The following is an 18,711-nucleotide window of genomic DNA, read 5'->3' as shown; positions in this document are numbered from 1 at the left end:
TCAGCTGACTTGGGCGCTGGAGGTCAGGAGGACCTAGAGGTGTGTGGTAAGTGTGGAGGGACTCATGGGTTTGCTTGTCACAAGTTCAGGTGTTTCAAGTGCGGGGAAAGGGGGCATGTGTATCGGGATTGTAAGCAGGATCAGAGATGTTTTCATTGTCACCAGCCGGGTCATTTCAAGTCTCGTTGTCCCGTCTTGGTGGTGGAGAGAGTTCAGGGCCAGGCGCCCACCGTTCCGCAAAAAGTCAAGATCGAGCCGCACTAGATCGCAGGTATGTAGTTTGAATCCTTCCCTTTGTAGTAACTCTATTGTTATGGTACTGCATCGATGTTAGTAGGCATGTATCTGTGAGTATTATATTACTTGCTTGTGATTATGTTATATGCCATCTGCATACCTTGGACATTTGTATGGTAATTAGGGGATGTGCTCTATAGAAGGAGGTTACAAAGGATGCAGTAACTGTAGCATGCTTGGAAGGGATTTGGTACGTCTCGCTAGTTCGAAGTGGCATGGTGTTAGAGATGGAATGGCTAGATCCCTAGCCATGACGGGCTTGGGTTCCTCAGTAGATGGGTTATGGAATGGTGGCAAAGATCGGGATCTCTTTTGAGTTTTGAGCAGCAAGGTGTAAGCTGGATCGAAGTGGGGGAGAATCCTCCGGGTGTGCCCAGAGAGGAGCACGCAGACCCAGAATGAGCACGTGACCTCAGAGAAGGAAAAGAAGTAGTTCAGCGTTTGATGGTTTGAGGGTTCAGGATTGTGAGGTTGAGAAACTCCCCGGCAGCTAGCGCGTATGATGGTGATGGTTAGTACGTGGATGGGAATTCGGGTTGTGAATCGCCCGAAGGACTCGTGGGAGTCGGAATAAGGATCTTGAGAGCTAGTGGCACATGGGTGTCATCGTGTTAGCAATCAGTGGTGGAAGTGTTGTAAGACTACGGGGCAGCTAAAGCATTCACTAGCAGTCAGCAATGGATGGTGATGTAAGTCTACGGGTAAGCCGTAGCATCCTTTAGTAGATTCGTCAGCGGAGTTGGGGCGAGGCCCTTATATCCTACTGATTAGGTAGGGATCAGGAATGGGTAGTGGATGAGAATGATAGGGAGCTTGCTTGTATAGCCCTAGAAAGGTGAGATCTTGGGAGAGGTCGCTCCAGGATATAGTTGGGTGAGACCCGTGGGCGGGGCCCGTATGAGATTAGCAGTGTAGATGAGACCTGAGAGTAGGGTTGCTCGGTAGTATGGTTGGGTGAGACCCGTGGGCGAGGCCCGAGCGAGAGTGGTTAGACTAGTGTGATTAGGAGGTTAGAGGCGGGTGGGACCCGTGGGCGAGGCTCGTGAGTTTAGCAGCATAGGTGAGACCTAGTAAGGACTGTAGTGTCGAGATAGGGGATCGAGGATCCCGGGATTGTGGCGCCGGAATGGCACGATAGATTGAGCAGTGATAGGTGGTCGAAGTTCCTTTGGAAGTCGCTGAGAGCGACTAGGAGTTATGATGGGTCAGCGATCGGTGGGAGCCGGTAACCCAGACATTGATAGCTTGGTAGGGACTAGGGTGGTTTCAGTACATCCGGAAGTCAGATGAGGAACAACAGAATTTCCAGTCAGTGTCAGTGCGAGTATGCAGCGTATGGTGGGAATTCAGTTGGTTGATCGAGAGGTGCTCGGCACCAAGTCGTGGCAGAGAGGAGTGTCAGTGGTTACTGATAGTGATGACCTGTGCTGGTAGTAGCAGGAGTAATGGAGTTGGTGAAGGATAGGACCTTCACAGCGACAGAGGAAATAGTTAGTTTTGGAAGCGTTGCCTTAGGGAGGCAAGGAAATCGCGCAAGGAAAGGAGGGGTGAACCCCTATCGGTTTAGTGCAGTATTTAGAGGGTACCAGAAGGATTGTCGGTGAGTAAGTTGTGTGCCAGGATGTTCAGGGTCAGGGTTGACCCGAGGTGATTATCTGCAGGGATTGATGTTAGTCGGAATAATTGTTGGGATATTGAAAGCAGACCGCAGGCGGTGGGCCATAGCAAACTTTGAGGACGAAGTTTAGTTTAAGTGGGGGAGAGTTGTAACACTCAAAGTTTTGAAAGCCAAGAAAGTAAAGGAAACCCAAAAATTAAGGGGGACTCGGCGAGTCCAAGGAGGAACTCGACGAGTCCGAGCGGGATCCGAGTCGAGGAGTAAGTGACCAACTCGGCGAGTAGGGTCTGTGCGAGGAAAACCCTAAATCCGGGGCTTGGATCCTATTTAAACGTCTCATTCTTCTTCCTAGGGCTCCTTTACTGCCTCTCCAACCCAGAATACGAACCTTAAACCGCCATTGTTGCTTATTCAAGCTCTTTGCCATTTTGAGGGTGATTTGAAGGAAGAAGGAGGGAAGGAATCATTGAGGCTTCAAGGAACTGCAGCAAATCCAAAGTTGAAGGACCTTTCAGAGCACTTGAAGGTAATAAGTCGCTTCCTTCATCCAGATCTACTTTGGTTATGAGTTTTAGGGCTTTTAAGCCATATTTAAGATCAATCTCGAGCTTGAGGTCCAGATCTGAGGTTGCTACCTCAGATCCATGCTTGTTTTGGTTTAGAATCCCGTAAAGTATCAGCCATTGAGTGGATTGTGGAGCCTCTTGGTCTTACACCTTAGTTTATGGTGCATTTTGCCTAGATCTCCTTCTCTACACGTAAAGTTTGCAACTTTACGTGAGGAGTAGGCTTGGGAAGGGTAGATCTACAGTTTGGAGTCCTCTGCATGTATGTGGAACCAAGTGGACTCGGCGAGTAGCTTGAAGATGAGGAGGAACTCGACGAGTGGGATGAACAACTCGTCGAGTCGGATGAAGATGGGCATGAACTCGGCGAGTTGGTTGAAGATTGCCTTGTGCTCGGCGAGTCTGTTCATAGACTCGACGAGTCAGGTCGCGTGGTCCCAAACCCTTCAAGTTAAGACTCGAGTCAGCGAGTCGAGCCAGGACTCAGTGAGTGGGACATGATAGAATTCGGGAATCAGTAGACTCGGCGAGTCAGGGGCTGACTCGGCGAGTCAAGTCGCGATTGGAAAGGACTTTGAGCATAAGAACTCGACGAGTCAGTAAGTGGACTCGGCGAGTAGGGTTGACCTGGAAGGTTGACTTTGACCAGGACTTTGACTTGGACCAGAGTTGACTTGGTTGACTGTCGGGGGTCAGTTAGACTAAGTGTTGCATTGATATTGATAGCTCGGGAAGCTAGTAGAGCAGGAGTCCAGTGAGTGGTCGGGCAGCAGCTAGTGGGATCATCAGCCAGTTCAGCCAGTGCAGGTGAGTTTCCCTTGGTATGAATGGGTCTACAGCCACAATGCTGGCCCATGTAGTTATGAGTAGAAGACCTGGGGGTTAGCCCTAGGCACAGTATGCTAATATGATATTCGGGACGAGGTCCAATGATAGAGGGCGAGTGCCCAAGGAATGGTTTATGTGATAGTTATACTTGTTGTGTGTGTGATACTTGTATGTGCCTGGTAGGGAGGTGAGTGTGGGCGAGGTCCCGTATCTCACCAATAGCAGAGTGTGGATGGTGTTTCACATCTCAGTAGCAGCAGATTAGGGGCGAGGCCCAAGTTAGGGAAGGAGTAAGGGTGGGCTGGGCCTGCACCTCACTATCAGCAGGAGTATGGACGGGGTTCCATGACTCATCAGTAGCAGGACAAGGGCGGGGCCCAGAGATAGGCGAGGCCTTAGGACAAGATCCGTTAGTATGTGTTTAGCTTATGTGATGTGATGTGATATGTTGATGTGCTATTATATGTTAGTGGGTGAGGCCCTGTGACAGGCGAGGCCTAAGTGAAACAAATATGTATCCGAGCGGGGCTCGAAGCCAGGCGGGGCCTGGAGCGGCGGGGCCGTTGTAGCAGGCGAGGCCCGAGGTAGGGGGCGAGGCCCAGGATAGCGGGTGTGGCCTAGTATTTGCAGTATGTGTTAGTTGCAGCTAGATAGAAAGCGTGGCCCAGTATGTGCAGTGTGCAGTTATGCGCATGGTATGTGGTAGGGTGGGGAACTCACTAAGCTTCGTGCTTACGGTTTTCAGTTTTGGTTTCAGGTACTTCCGGTAGCGGATGATGGAGCTCGGGATGATCGCATGGCACACACCATAGTTTAGACAGCCTGGGAATGTTTACTCTGATAACAAATATGTATTTTGGAAACTAATACTTTGTTTATGTTTGAAAATGATGAATTTACTTAACGTAATGTTTTATTAAAAGAAATTTTTAGTCTTAAATTTTGGGATGTTACACCTCAGTTCTTGTTAATGGGTCTCCCACAAAAGAATTTTCAATATCCAAGGGGGTGAGACAAGGGGATCCGCTGTCGCCATTTCTTTTTATATTGGCTATGGAAGGGCTAAATATTGCAGTGAAAAGTGCTTGCGATAACCTAATTATCCGTGGCATTAAACTACCCAGGGACGGTCCTGTTATTTCACATTTATTGTATGCTGATGATGTAATATTTGCGGGTGAATGGGATTATGAGAATCTTAAAAATCTGTCACGGATTCTGAAGTGCTTTCATATTTCTTCGGGGCTGAAAGTCAACTTTCTTAAGTCATGCTTATTTGGCGTGGGCATTGATAAAGAAAATCTTTCCAGTACTGCTCAAGCACTTGGATGCCGACATGGTGAATTTATGTTTAATTATTTGGGAGTACCGGTTGGTGCTAACATGTCACTTAAGAAAAACTGGAATCCGATTCTGAATAAATTATCTTCTAAGCTCTCTAGTTGGAAAGCCAATTCCCTATCTTTTGGGGGTTGTCTCACCCTCATCAAGTCTGTTCTGGATAGTCTCCCCACGTTCTATATGTCGCTGTTTAAAGCTCCATTGGGAATCATCGATCAAATTGAAAAAATAAGGCGTATATTTCTATGGGGAGGTAGTGAATTGAAAAGAATAATTCACTGGGTAGATTGGAATAAAGTCATTGCCCCTAAATTGGATGGTGGTTTAGGTGTGGGATCAATTTTTGCACAGAACACTGCATTGCTATTTAAATGGTGGTGGAGACTCATGAATGAAAAGTGTGGTCTATGGAGAAGTGTTATTGTAAGCATTCACAACTTAGTCAACAAACCTACCTCTTATATAGCAAGGAAATCATCAAACGGAGTCTGGTGCAATATTTATAAGGCAGTTAAAGATACTAATTCGCTTCACATAGATTGGACTGACATTTTCGCCCTCATCCCGGGGTTTGATGTTAAAATAATGTTCTGGAAGGATCCTTGGTGTAGTAAAACTCCTTTCTATACCAAATTCCCTAATTTATATGCGCTGGAATCAGTCAAATGTTGCTCAGTGAGCGATAGACTCTCCACAAATGGTTTCTCGTGGATGTGGAGATTTGAACCGTCAGGGCCGATTGAATTAAACGAACTGTTGCAGTTATACACGGATATTGGAAATTTGAATGTCGTGGAAAAACTCAATTTTGGATTCAACTTCCTCCTCAATCCTAATGGGGAATTCACTGTAAATAGAATGAGGAAGTTCCTGGAGTCAAAACTAATTGCATACAAGGGAAAGACAATTGGGTGGACAAAAACAGTACCTTTGAAGGCGCGCTGTTTCGTTTGGCGTGCAACATTAAACGGGATTCCGGTGGCGGAAAACTTAGCTTCGAGGAGTATACCTATTGTTAATTTGGGTTGCCCAATGTGTAATTCGGAATCAGAATCGGTTGATCACTTGTTAGTCAACTATGACTATGCTAGAGAGGTACAACAATGGATATTTAAATGGTGTGGAATTGGAGACAAGGTTTTCATGGGTGTAGGTGATTTCATTGATTATGCTGCTACGTGGGGGAATTGCCCAAAGAAGAAGGATATTCTAATCTCTATTTTCTATTGTCTGATTTGGATATCAAGGAATGATAAGGTTTTTAAGGGTATCGCGATGAATCCCACTAAACTGGCGGACAATATAATCTCACTCGTCTTTGATTGGTGTAAACACATAGGAAATGTTTCGTGTTGGAGTGGGCGGAATGGTGTATTTCACCTTTTACTTTTGTTGCTTCTTAATTTTCTTTGTTACGTCCTTGTTTATTTTACTTATTGCCTTTGTAGCTCCTTGCTATTGGGCGTTGCCCTCTATTAATAATATATTTGCCGTTTTCTAAAAAAAAAAAAAAAAAAAAAAGGATGGATTAGTTGTGACCTCAATAGAAAAAAAAAATATCTATTTTATTTTGATTGTCTATCTGTACTGCCGCCATTGCCCGTCACTTCCTGCCGGTACCTGTCCCCTCGTGAGCCCTAATTTGCTCAGGTGACTCTGCGACCCCTGAGTTTCTGTTCTATTCGATTCCGAGTTACTCAAAGGTGACGTTGAATTTGGTAATACCATATTACAATACAGAATCTCGCGTAGATTCAGTCAATGGCTCACAATCAGGTTGAGCATCTTGCTCAACGGAAACATTTTGCTACGTATTGGTCCATAGAAGCTGTGAATCTTGCATTAGAGGTTTGTCTTCTTCCTAACGTTCTCTTCCATGGTTATCCACATAATGGTTGGATCTGTAATAAACGTTTTAAGCCTTATCAATATTTCTATTTGCAGAAAGGCGATGTGTTCAAAGCAATGTTTCGAGTGAATGCACATAATCGGGTTGAGGTATTTTGAACTCTCTTCTTTCATTGCTCTTTGTTGTTTATTCAGATTTCAGCAGCTGCGATATGTTAACTATAACATTAATGATCTGTGTTCATTGCCTAGGCCTATTGCAAAATTGATGGATTGCCTGTTGATGTTCTTATTAGTGGATTCTATAGCCAAAATAGAGCTGTAAGTTCTGTCTGTTCTATCAAAGTCTTATTCCTATGATATAATCAATCAGAATGATATCTTCCTTATTGAATTGATATATTTTATATATGATGTTATAAAGGATTTTGTTTCTAGTGTCTCAAACATTCTAATGAGATCATTTCTTACCTTCAGGTAGAAGGTGACATTGTTGCAATCAAAGTAGACCCTTTTTCATTATGGACAAAGATGAAAGGGTCAGTAGAAGCTTCCCCAGAGAAGCAGCTTTTACATAGCACAAATGATACTTTCAATGGCCAAGACCTAATTAGACCTGCAAACTTTGAGCTGGATCACACAACAGCTTCTTCACCTAATGAAGGAAGAGAAGTTGTAAGTTTAGTGGAAAAACTGTGCACTTTAATTACTTCATTCCCATCAAAAAGGCCAACAGGTAGAGTTGTAGCAATCATTGAAACATCTCCACGTAGGAACTCCATTGTTGGTTTCCTTAGAATAAAAAACTGGTTATCCAAGAAGACTAAGCTTCCATCATCATCTCCAAAACATGAACACATCCAACTCATACCCACCGATCCAAAATTTCCCAAAATGATTGTTCCTGTAAAAAACTTACCTAACACCATCACAAAAAGATTAGATGACTGTGACTTAACCCTAGAAACTGACCTCATTGCTGCACAAATTGTGGAATGGAGTGAAGAGTATGACAGTCCATTTGCTCATGTTCATCATGTTTTTGGAAGAGCTGGAGAGGTGGAATCACAGATTGGTGCCATTTTATTCCAAAACTCAATTAATTCTTCCGACTTTACCCCTGAAGTAATGTCATGTATACCTCATCTCTCTTGGAGAATACCTGAAGACGAATTAAAACATAGAAGAGATTTAAGAAACTTATGCACGTTCACCATAGACCCTGCAACCGCTTCCGATCTTGATGATGCCCTTTCGGTTGAAAAGCTACCAAATGGTGTTTACAGGGTCGGTGTTCACATTGCTGACGTGTCATATTTTGTCCCCCCTCATACCCCTTTGGATCTAGAAGCCCAAATCCGATCCACAAGTGTGTATCTACAGAAGAAAAAGTTACCAATGCTTCCACCTGTTCTTTCAGATAATCTAAGTTCACTTTCTCCCGGAGTTGAAAGACTTGCTTTTTCCATTATCTGGGATATAAATCTTGATGGGGTGGTTCTAGACCGTTGGATCGGTCGCACTGTTATAAAATCTTGTTGTAAACTCTCATACGAACAAGCTCAAGACATTCTTGATGGGATTTCAAATCTTTATCATCCTCCTATAGTGATTACATCTGTCAACAATCTTTATGAAATATCCAAAGTCTTGAAAGAAAAAAGGTTTAAAGATGGCGCGTTGTCACTCGAAAGTCCAAAAATCATGTTCTTGTTTGATAAAAACGGGATCCCGTATGATTGTGTTCTTTCCGGAAGGTCAAAGTCAAACTTTCTAGTAGAGGAGTTTATGCTATTGGCTAATACTACAGCTGCTGAGGTCATCACGCGTGCATACCCTTCTAATGCTTTGTTACGGAAACATCCGGAACCAAAGCTATCAAAACTTAAAGATCTTGAAACATTTTGCTACAAACACGGTTTACATTTAAACACTTCTACTTCGGGTCAACTTCATCAGTCTTTGGAAAACATAAGACACGAACTGAAGGACGATTCCGTCCTTTTCCATGTACTTATGTCGTATGCTACACGCCCAATGCAGTTAGCCACGTATTTCTGTAGTGGCGATTTGACAGATGGCGGTGAAGATTGGGGGCATTACGCGTTAGCGGTCCCACTTTATACTCATTTTACTTCTCCTTTAAGACGGTATCCTGATATTATTGTACACCGGACATTGGCTGCAACAATTGAAGCTGAAGAAATGTTGAAGAAAAATGGAGGGAAATTGTTTGAAAGATGCTTTACGGGTTTGGTGTTTGAGAAAGTGGAAAGTTTTCATGTTCAAAAGGCGTTGTTGGATGCGGGAATGAAATACTCGGTTCCTGGGACCCAGTTGCTTGCTGACGTGGCGACTCATTGTAATGAAAGAAAACTGGCGAGTAGGTATGTGAAGGATGCTACTGATAGGCTTTACATGTGGCTTTTACTGAGGAATAAAGATGTAAGATTCTTTATTTTTAAGTTTGTAATTGTATATTTGTGAACTCATATAAATGTGTAATTTGTGTATTTTAACAATATTATAATGTTGGAATCACAGGTTTTCCTTTCAGAAGCTAGAGTATTGGGATTGGGGCCGAAATTCATGTCCATATATGTGACTAAGCTGGCTGTAAGTTGTTTCTTTTTATCTTTGTAAAAAGATGTGAATGCCCTCCAATATAACAAATAATTTGCATTGTAATTGTATATTTGTTGATGGTTTTAGATGGAGCGGAGAATATACTATGATGAGGTGGAGGGTCTAAGCGCCGAATGGCTTGATGCCACATCAACATTGGTCCTGAATTATTATCCAAATAACCGCTCGCATAATAAAAAAGGAAGCAGTAATAAATTCAAGACAGTTGAAGAAGTGGCAATGGTTTCCATTCCATACAACACGGAAATGGAAATGGAGTCAGAAGAAGAAGTAGATGCAGCATTTGGGGACATGGGGATCTCGGATTCCGTAGTTGTTCCGGTTTTCTTTCCGCTTGTGTTGCATATCCTTTCAACGATTCCGGTTGCACTTCACCCGATTGGTGGAGACGATGGGCCAATTGATATAGGGGCAAGACTGTATATGAGCTCTTATTTTAGTTAGGTTTTCTATTAATCTGAAATTATAAAACTGCTTGTTGTTGACTGGCACACACACTGTTTATTAGAAAAAAGTGTAAAAGATGGAAGGAAAAGAGAGTGAGAATAAGGTCAATGTAGATAAGAGGGAAGGAGGTTTCTGATATTGTTTGCTTGTTTTTAAACAGAAGCAGACAATGGTGAGTGGTTTCCTTGGTCTTGGTGCCCAGAATTTTTAAGTTTGGGTATTCTCATTCATCCATGTGATTTGGTGCTTTGTTTCTTAGGATTTAAATGTAACCATTACAATTTACTAATGATAGCAACTTTTTGTCTTACAGTTTTTTGTTGATATTTGTTTCATGATTTTACTTTTATCGATATCTTACAAGTAGTGAACTAACAGAGTGGGAGGATCATCACTATATTAAAATACAAGTGGTTATATAAGTAAGGGATGTCAATTGAACTTATTTCAAAGTGTTTAGGACTTCCAACCTACTATTACATCATTTTTTTTCTCTTCTTTCTCTTCCATTTTTTTTTTCCAACAAATGGAAATTCTCTCACATCAGTTTTTCTCTTTTCTTTTTCTTCCATTTTTCCAAACAAATGGAAACTATCACATCAGATTGTTTGTTTTTTCTTTTTTTTTCATCTTTTCCAACAAATAAAAACTCTATTTTTACCAACTCATTCAATCATTTGCAATATCATTATTTTTTATTTAATTAAATTAGAAAATATAAAATAAAATAAAACAGAACATGTTTTTCCTTTAAAAATGAACTTTTGCTATATTTAAAAAAAAAACTAAAATTATATTTAAAAATAACATTTAATTAAAAAACCACACTATAAATTAAAAAATTACACAATAATTAAAAAAATACTGAAAAAATACAACATAACTAAAATCCTAAGATGACAATTAAAATTACCTGGTTATCTAAAGTTGGAATGCAGTCATATTCAATGTGATCAGTAAGATCGGTGGTGGGTTTCAACATTGCGCAATTCATGTAGTATTTATTGGTCATCAACTTTGTTGTCGAGGGATCGGGCTTATGCACAGGAGATATCGCAACATCCTTATTTTTCAGTATCATATTGTGTAGTATAATACAAGCGTACATTATATTTTTTGTTTTCTTCACCGTCATAGCCCGTGCGGGCATTTTTAATATGTCCCAACAAAGCACGTTATACGTCTTTTCTTGTTGATTCTTGTGCCGCCTTGAACCTTTTTTTGTTGGTTACTAGATGTGGATATGCCTTGACAAATACATCTCATGTTGGATATATTCCATCCACAAGATAGTAACCATGCTTGTAGTGTTCACCATTTAAATAGAACGATAAATCGGGTCCTGTTCCATGATATTCTTCATCAAATGTTGGTGATTAGTAGATGACGTTCAAATAATTGTTCGAACCGGCTACACCATAGAATGCATGCAAAAAAGTATAAAATAAACTTGCTGGAATTGAATCAATGCTCCAACCCGCTACACCCTCAGTTCAAGGTGTTGTAACTTGTAACCCGGCGGTACCACTTAACCCATTTCTAATCCGCCTGACGACTCCATTTACCCTTCTAGATGAAAATCAATTTACCTATTTACCATTATTTGAACCTAAAATCTATATGAATCACAACCTTGTTTTTTCTTCACCCATCCACATAATACATTAGGTTATTCACTTTTCAAATAAAACCAAATTGTTCGGTTTCACAATTTAGATTAACTATATAGATTGAATATTTACTTATGAAATTATTATTTTGGACTTTGGATTGAATTTTACTTACTAAAATGAAAATCAAATAGTCAAAACTAACCTAATAACATTTATTTATTTATATTTTGTACTTTTAAAATATATCTTTATTAATTTATTTATAAATTAGCATTGTTTTTAAATTAAATTAATAGACACACCAGATAAAAAAAACCTTAAATAATTCACAAGTCAATTTACTTTTATTTCTTTCACTTCAGTTCACTAAAATGGCACAAGAATAAGTTGTTGATTTACACTTGACAAATCAATCTTGTTAACGTTAAACTTATATGTTTTTGGAATGCCTCGATTCTTAAATCTCAGAAAATGAAAATCGATCCAAACCAAATCTTAATTTAATTGATTCAGATTAGATGAGATTTTACTTAGTTCAGAGTTGAGACTATTCTATTAGGATTTAGTATCCATATTTTGAAAATCAATCAATCCATTCAAACCAAAACCACTACACACACATATTCAAGAGTAAACAGAAAAGAAGTGTTTTCAGATTCTTGTGTGGATGATAAAAATGGTGGGAGTAAGGTTTGTATCCCTTCAACTTCAACATAATCATAACAATAGAAGAAGAAAAGTACAAGATATCGCATTTGCCAATTTGAAAACAAAAAAAAAAAATACTCAACTATCTCCAGGCTTATAAATTCGCTGTTTGTGTTTGTTCTGTAGAAGAAACTCCATCAGAAGAAGACTTGGGTCGACCCGACCCAGACCCAGGCCCAGCTGAAACCTTAACCATAGCAGGTCTAAGCAATCTTTCCCCAAGAACAAACCCTCTCCTAAATTCCTCTATAACAACACCTTCATTGAATTCCTTTGATTCCTCACGTGCAATCGCCTCATGAACCTAATACACCACAACACAATCATTAATAATTACATATAAAAAAAGCTATATATATTTAAAACAAAAAAAAAAAAAGCAAAGCAAAGCTTACAGAAGGATCGAATGGTTTTCCAATTGTGGGGACCACAGCGACACGTAAGCTTCTCATAATTTCCACAAACTGTTTATAAATCCCCTGATAACTCGCATCAATTTTTTTCTCTTGTTCAGTTTCCAACTTCAATTGTTGTTTTGCTCTTTCAAAATTATCAACCATCGGCAAAAGGCTCTCAATCACTTCCCCTTGAGCATTGCTCCTTACGTTAAGTCTCTCATTCTCTGATCTTTTTCTATAATTATCAAAATCTGCTTGTAACCTTATGTATCTTTCTTTCCCTGAACTTGAATCTGCTAACAAAGATGTCACTTTCTCCAATAATTTGTTTTTCTCTTTTTCTAAATCATATAATGCAGCTTCGATATCAGATGAAGTTGTGTCATCTTTACTGAGGATGGATTGTTTGTAGAGTTGAAGGAGTGACTTTATGGTCAATGTGTCTGAATCGGTTTCTGTTTCTTCAAGATCATCTGATTCAGTCTCGTCCTCATTTGTCTACAAAAAAAAAGACGAAGTTGAAAGTGTCACAAGGTTTTTTATGATACATGGTAATAAGTATATAGATGATAAGTTTATCTTATAAATAAGATTAATAATAATGAACATTTTGTTGATTTTCATTGATAGGTAATGCATGTGTGTGTTATTATGAATGGAGTAGCGACTAAATATGATTTGTAAGTGTTAAAAGATAAGGTTTACATTTTAACAAACAAAAAAATGTTGTGTGATTGATGAATATTGAGATGTTACTTTGACGATATGTAGGATTGAATGGAGAAATATAGAGCATAATATGAAGATGATCATCTAAAAAATCGTTAAAAGCCATTAAGGATTATACCACTTTGATAGCGCCTCATAGAACATCTACTAAATTCAAAAAATGTTAACAACTACATAGGTTAAACTCAAACGAAATCAGTTCAGAGGACAATTTAACTGTAGAATTGAAGTACATAATTATATGTATAACATCTGAGAGTGAGAATGAAGAAGGTACCTGAACAGTAGTGTCTTTGGCTGTACACAGGGATTTGAAGGAACGCCAATTTTTACCCGGGCATGAGTTGGGAAGAGATCGAGAAAGCCCTAAAAGGGGTTTACAAGAATGACGACTATGAAGGTGTTGGTAGGATTGAAAAGCGAGATTTTGTGTTCTAAATTTTGGGGATTTGAGAATAGATACGTCAACAAGGCGAGGAGCGCAGAGAGAGTATTGATTGGAAAGAGGAAGAGCCGCCATGGGAGATGGAGAAGCTCACGCCGACTCTATAAAGTTGGGGCTTTTCCCCTTTGATGATTTAATCCTCGACCTTGTTTGACAAGAAGGTGTATTCTTTCAGGTTTCAACAGATAGGGCAAGAGCGAAGAGTTCTGGTCTTTATAAGCGACCGACTGTCTTGAACCAGAGGTCGAGGGTCTCCAAGGATCTAGAGTTTACCTTTTGTCTCAACTCTCAACAATCGGTCTATGAAAACCACTCCTCTATAAATTAGGTTATAAAGAGGGGTCTTTAGGTATTAACCTAATAATCTTGGTTTTTAACTTTTAGGAGGGCAAGCTTAATCAATATTGAAATTAAAACTCAAAATTTGATCATTAGTAAACGTCTTAAAACCAACAAGCTACAACTAGTTGCAACTTCACGAAAAGGGCTAAGCCAACATATCGAAGAAGCACGACTATGTCCTAAAATCAATCTGCTACAACTAGTTGATGATGAGTTTTTAGGATTACAAGTTCAATGTCATAAGCGGAAAAATAATCAAAAACAATTTCAATTAATTAGGATACATGCAACCTAAAAGGATCTATGTCTTTCACATATAACAACATACTATGAACGGTTACCCTACAAAACTTTTCTACTAAGAAACTATTCATAAGATAAGAAAACTAACCTTAAAGATTGTTATAACAAACAATCTTGAATTCCTCCTTGAAAGCATGCGTCACAAGTATCGTGCCTCTAATGGTTTACACCTAAACCCTAGCAACCAAGGAGCTTGAAGAGAGAAAAGATGAGAAGAAGAATTTCGGTCCTAAGCCTCTAGGAAGAGTCATGAACGAAATTCTTAACCCTTAGGGGTTTATATAGGACTATAGGAGTCTAGGAAGGTGGTAGATAAGACAGGTATCTCCAAGATAACCCTAATCCCTTCGTTTTCTCCCTTAGGCATCCAAGGAAACCCTAGAAGTCTTTTAGATTTCGTTCCCCCCCCCCCCCTCTCTTTATGGGAGGTTATAGAATTCTTCAATGCTTAACTAATGAAAATTGTCACCTTTAGTCATCCTAATTTTAATTAATCCAATTAATCCCAAAATTAATTCCAATTAATTTCTGATTAATTATTAATTAAATAATACTATTTATAATTAATATATTATTTTCATAATACATTAACAAATCATTTATTTTGATTTTCAATTAATTTATTAACCATATAATAAATTAATAAATCATTCTCTCTCTAAAAGATATCCTATTCAATTGCTAGGTTTGAGGGCAACCCAAAAGGACTGTGCTACTATCAATTCAAGTTTATACAAATTATAGTTATGTGTTTTGACACCTAATCCAACAGTTTCAACTTCAGTAAAAGAGCTAAGCAAACATATCGAAGAAGCACGATGCTTTTATCTATGTATGCCTAACCTTTTACTAATCATTTGGAGGGGAGACATACAAGGTGGATAGTTTATTGGAGTGAATGTCTCCTAAGGACTAACAAAGGTCTGTTTGTAAGTTAAACAATATAGGTCTATCTGACTGTTTGAACGATCAGTCGAACATACAAAAATCTTGTTCATAGTGATATGAAATTGTTATGTGGAAGGGGTCTTGCTTAACATGGAAAAAGTATGACGATGATAATAAATTGATGACTCCTAATAATCAAGTGTTTGGAATATGTATCGATCTTAAGAGAGAGAGGGAGAGATGAATGGAAAAGAAGACTGGCTAGGTTGTTAAAGCCTTCAAGTGGGAGATTGTTGGGGTGTGAAGTCTTGATCAAAGTGTACTCTTGGTGATCAAAGTGTGCTCTTGGTGAGTAAAGCATGCTCTTGGTGAGCTAAGTGTGCTCTTATGATCAAAGTGTGCTCTTGGTAATCAAAGTGTGCTCTTGGTGATCAAAATGTGCTCTTGGTGATCAAAGTGTGCTCCTATGATCAAAGTGTGCTCTTAGGAAGAAAAGGTGCAAAGTGTACTCTTAGGAAGAAAATATGCTTCTAGTGAGATAATGTAACTCCAAAGTGTTCCAGCATGTGAAGGGCGCACTCCAAGAATCCAGATGCACCACCTTGGAAGCATGGTTCGCCCCCTAAAGCATGTTGTGCCCTCTTGGAATCAAGATGCTCCCCTTGGAGCATGGTGTGCCACCTCAAAAGCAATGTGCACCACCTTGGATCATGATGTGCTCCATTGGAGCATGATGCACCATCTTGGAATCAATATGCACCCCTTAGAGGATGATGCGCTCTTATGTGCATGGAAGGTGGCCATGTGTCACACCCCCAAACCGAGAACGGCGGAAACGGTCGGGGCGGAGGACGTCATGTACAGTATCATAACAATGCACAATAGTAAAACAAGCAACAACATCCATTGCATTAATAATATAGTTTATACAAGTGTGTTATGTGTATAGTTTTAGGACACCAAAAAAATATATCAAAATAAAAACGAGTCTTGAACATGCTCCGTCTTCTCAAAACATGGTCCAATGTACCTGTCTACTGGTGACTTGAGAATACAAGTTATTTTGAAAGAGAGAATCAACATTTAAGTTGGTGAGTTCATAAGTATTTTTGTGTCAAAGGTTTGCATTTGTTTCATGAAAATGTTTGTAATTGTTTGATGAAAATGTTTGTATACTTCCTAGAAAATCCTATATTTTCTACTAAAATGAAAAGTAGCCTCCTACCAAGACTCAACTGTTTGTATGTTCTGTTCTCTTTGAAAATGGTGTAAAATGTATGTTTGTACTTGAAATAGTATAAATGTGTGTTTTCCATATTTGTAAAACTATCTTTACTCGAAAAATAGTATGCATTTCTTGTGTGAGAATATCACTGTATGAATGTAATGGAAAATGAAGATGTACAGTAGTGTTGTATAAAATACTCTACTGAAGCACTAACTACCTTAAAATCAAACTGTTAATAAAGGTTAAAATGTGATAAGGTTATAACCATACTTAATAGACTTAGTATAAAACACGATGTTCTACAGACGTCGAAATGGTATGACACTTGTCACCCGTAGACCTGCAGATCCCACTGTAGCTAACAACAAGGTGTAGGATGGTCAATCCCGTATAGATCTATACACAAACTCACGATCTCCCTCCAGGAGACTCTGGTTATAAAACGTGACATAACAAGGATATTGCTATGTCATGAAATAGTATCTCACATTTTAGTTATCTTGCTCTTGTTATAATATGTATGTTCCTTCTTGTTCTTGTTATAGTATGTATGTGTTGACTCATGTATGTTTCTCTGTTCTAGAATTAGTATGTAGTGATCCTCTAAACTATATCTATTATAGTTTACTAGTATGTTTGTTTGAAGTGTTACTGATCTGTAGAAAAGACTCGATTGTTCAACATAAGCAACCGAGTTTAGTATGTTCCTTAAAAATGGAGTTTAATATTCATGTATGTATTCAATAAGTATAACTATGATTTAGCCGACAGTCGGACTAGTGATCCTACCCTAAGGCCACAACCAAACAAGGAACATGAGTTATGGTATTTAGCAATAGTTCTAAGTCCGTTAAAGCATACTTATACATAAATATATACGCGAATATGATTTTGATAAAAACTGAAGTCTAAAAATAGTTTTAAAATGGTTTTAACAAGTGTTTGAGTATAAGAACTCCTTTTGTTTGATGTTTTCACATGTAAGTGGTGAACACAATTATATTGTGTTCTACTTGTATTCTCCTCCTAAAAAGCATTTAAAACTATAATTAGCAGGGGTATGAACTCACCTTATGTGAGTGATTTAATTGAATGTTCGATATAGGATGATAAGTTTCACATGTGAAGTCGCGAAGCACAAACGAGTCCTATTTGGCATATTAAGACATATATATGTATACATTTAGTGATCATAATCCTAAATATAGCAAGGAAACGGATTGAGTTGCAAGCTTAACTTACAAAGGAGGGTTCTAGAGTCGAAAAGGGAAGGCTGGAAGGAGTTCACGACCCACACTCTAGTGTGTGTTCTTAGTGAAATGATGAAGATGAAAGTGTTCACGGCCCAAAGATCTTGATGATCTTAGGTTCACGGCTTGATGTTCTTGACAAATGGTGAGGATGCAAGGGTTCACGGCCCAAGAACACTTGATGTTCTTGAGTTTACGGCCTAAAGATCTTGAAGATTTAAGAACACTTGAGGATACTTAGCAATATCTTAAGAAGATACAAAGGAAAAAGGATGATAGTTGAGAGGGAGGTATTTTCAGTTGAAGATCCTTGGGAGAAAAGCCTTGTGTTTGCGGTTAGAAGGGAAGAAGTGAGGTAAAATCAGTCAACATTTATTTATATAGGGGAGGAGTTCACGGCTGCAAACCAAGGGTTCACGATCCGAAGCCCGTTCACGGCCCGAAGGCTCGTTTGCAGCCCAAGGATCGTTTGCAGTCTTAGCCAGGTTTGCGGTCCTCGGTCCAAATGATTTCATCACTTAACACATAACACCTTAGAATACTAGGTTTGAACACATTCATCTCATTAATCTAATTTAACCATAAGATAATTAAATAAATAAGTTTGACCTTTATTGGATAAGTTTGACTTTTATTGACCAAGTTTGACTTTTACAAGATAAAAATTTCGGGTTGTCACACCATGCACATCCCTCAAGGCTAAAGGTTCTAGAAGTAGTTGAATGGGATCCCATGATTGGTTGAAGAATAAGGCATCCCCTTCATTAGCTAATTATGGATGAGTCTGACCCATCAAAATTAAGGTTTCTTTTTCTTTCTTATAAATAGGAACATACTGCTTTCATATTCCTTATGCATAAAGCTCAAGAGAGCAATAATTGTGAGGTTGATAGCACATCCTTTGGAGCAATTAGTCAGAACATCCTTTGTAGGTTTAATAAACCCCCCCCCCCCTCTCGTTCGCCCATGGATATAGGTCACTTTGACCAAACCACATTACATACTGAGTTCAATGTTTTTATTTAAGTTTTTAGAAGTTTTATTCCGTAAGTTTTACCGAAGTTTGTTTATCGTTTGTCCAGTTGTTTTGTTGATTTTCCAACATTTATGTATGAAGTTTTGTTCAAAGAGAATAAACTATAGAAGCAACAGAGTAATTAACTTCGCCCGACTAAATCAAATGTAAATAGGGTTTTGGAACACCATAACTCTCATG

At 39.0% G+C, this 18,711-nt stretch overlaps 2 protein-coding genes across 2 annotated transcripts; one reads left to right on the top strand and one right to left on the bottom strand.

Annotated features, from left to right (window-relative positions):
* Positions 1-6,218: 6,218 nt before the first annotated feature.
* LOC145057598 (Ribonuclease II/R family protein) lies at positions 6,219-9,901 on the top strand. The gene is made up of 6 exons (XM_079005466.1): positions 6,219-6,498; positions 6,595-6,648; positions 6,751-6,819; positions 6,976-8,943; positions 9,043-9,114; positions 9,211-9,901. The coding sequence occupies exons 1-6, from the start codon at positions 6,412-6,414 to the stop codon at positions 9,586-9,588; spliced, it is 2,628 nt and encodes an 875-aa protein (XP_078861592.1). The 5' UTR covers positions 6,219-6,411; the 3' UTR covers positions 9,589-9,901.
* Positions 9,902-11,835: 1,934 nt separating this feature from the next.
* On the bottom strand, positions 11,836-13,774 carry LOC145057597 (uncharacterized). The gene is made up of 3 exons (XM_079005465.1): positions 13,317-13,774; positions 12,308-12,808; positions 11,836-12,216 (listed from the first exon to the last, which is right to left on the bottom strand). The coding sequence occupies exons 1-3, from the start codon at positions 13,557-13,559 to the stop codon at positions 12,007-12,009; spliced, it is 954 nt and encodes a 317-aa protein (XP_078861591.1). The 5' UTR covers positions 13,560-13,774; the 3' UTR covers positions 11,836-12,006.
* Positions 13,775-18,711: the final 4,937 nt, after the last annotated feature.

Source organism: Lactuca serriola, chromosome 6 (assembly GCF_051521515.1).
Source record: "Lactuca serriola cultivar US96UC23 chromosome 6, Lser_US96UC23_V15, whole genome shotgun sequence".
Classification (NCBI taxonomy): Eukaryota; Viridiplantae; Streptophyta; class Magnoliopsida; order Asterales; family Asteraceae; genus Lactuca; species Lactuca serriola.
The sequence above is the reverse complement of the archived record's forward strand: the minus strand, read 5'-3'. Positions and strand labels throughout refer to the sequence as shown.

Coding starts and splice junctions, on each gene's coding strand:
- LOC145057598 (XM_079005466.1), top strand. CDS start 6,412: ATGGCTCACAATCAGGTTGAGCATCTTGCTCAACGGAAACATTTTGCT. Junction 6,820..6,975: donor TCTATAGCCAAAATAGAGCT/GTAAGTTCTGTC, acceptor TCTTACCTTCAG/GTAGAAGGTGACATTGTTGC. Junction 9,115..9,210: donor TATATGTGACTAAGCTGGCT/GTAAGTTGTTTC, acceptor TGATGGTTTTAG/ATGGAGCGGAGAATATACTA.
- LOC145057597 (XM_079005465.1), bottom strand. CDS start 13,559: ATGGCGGCTCTTCCTCTTTCCAATCAATACTCTCTCTGCGCTCCTCGC. Junction 12,809..13,316: donor CCAAAGACACTACTGTTCAG/GTACCTTCTTCA, acceptor TTTTTTTTGTAG/ACAAATGAGGACGAGACTGA. Junction 12,217..12,307: donor GAAAACCATTCGATCCTTCT/GTAAGCTTTGCT, acceptor GTGGTGTATTAG/GTTCATGAGGCGATTGCACG.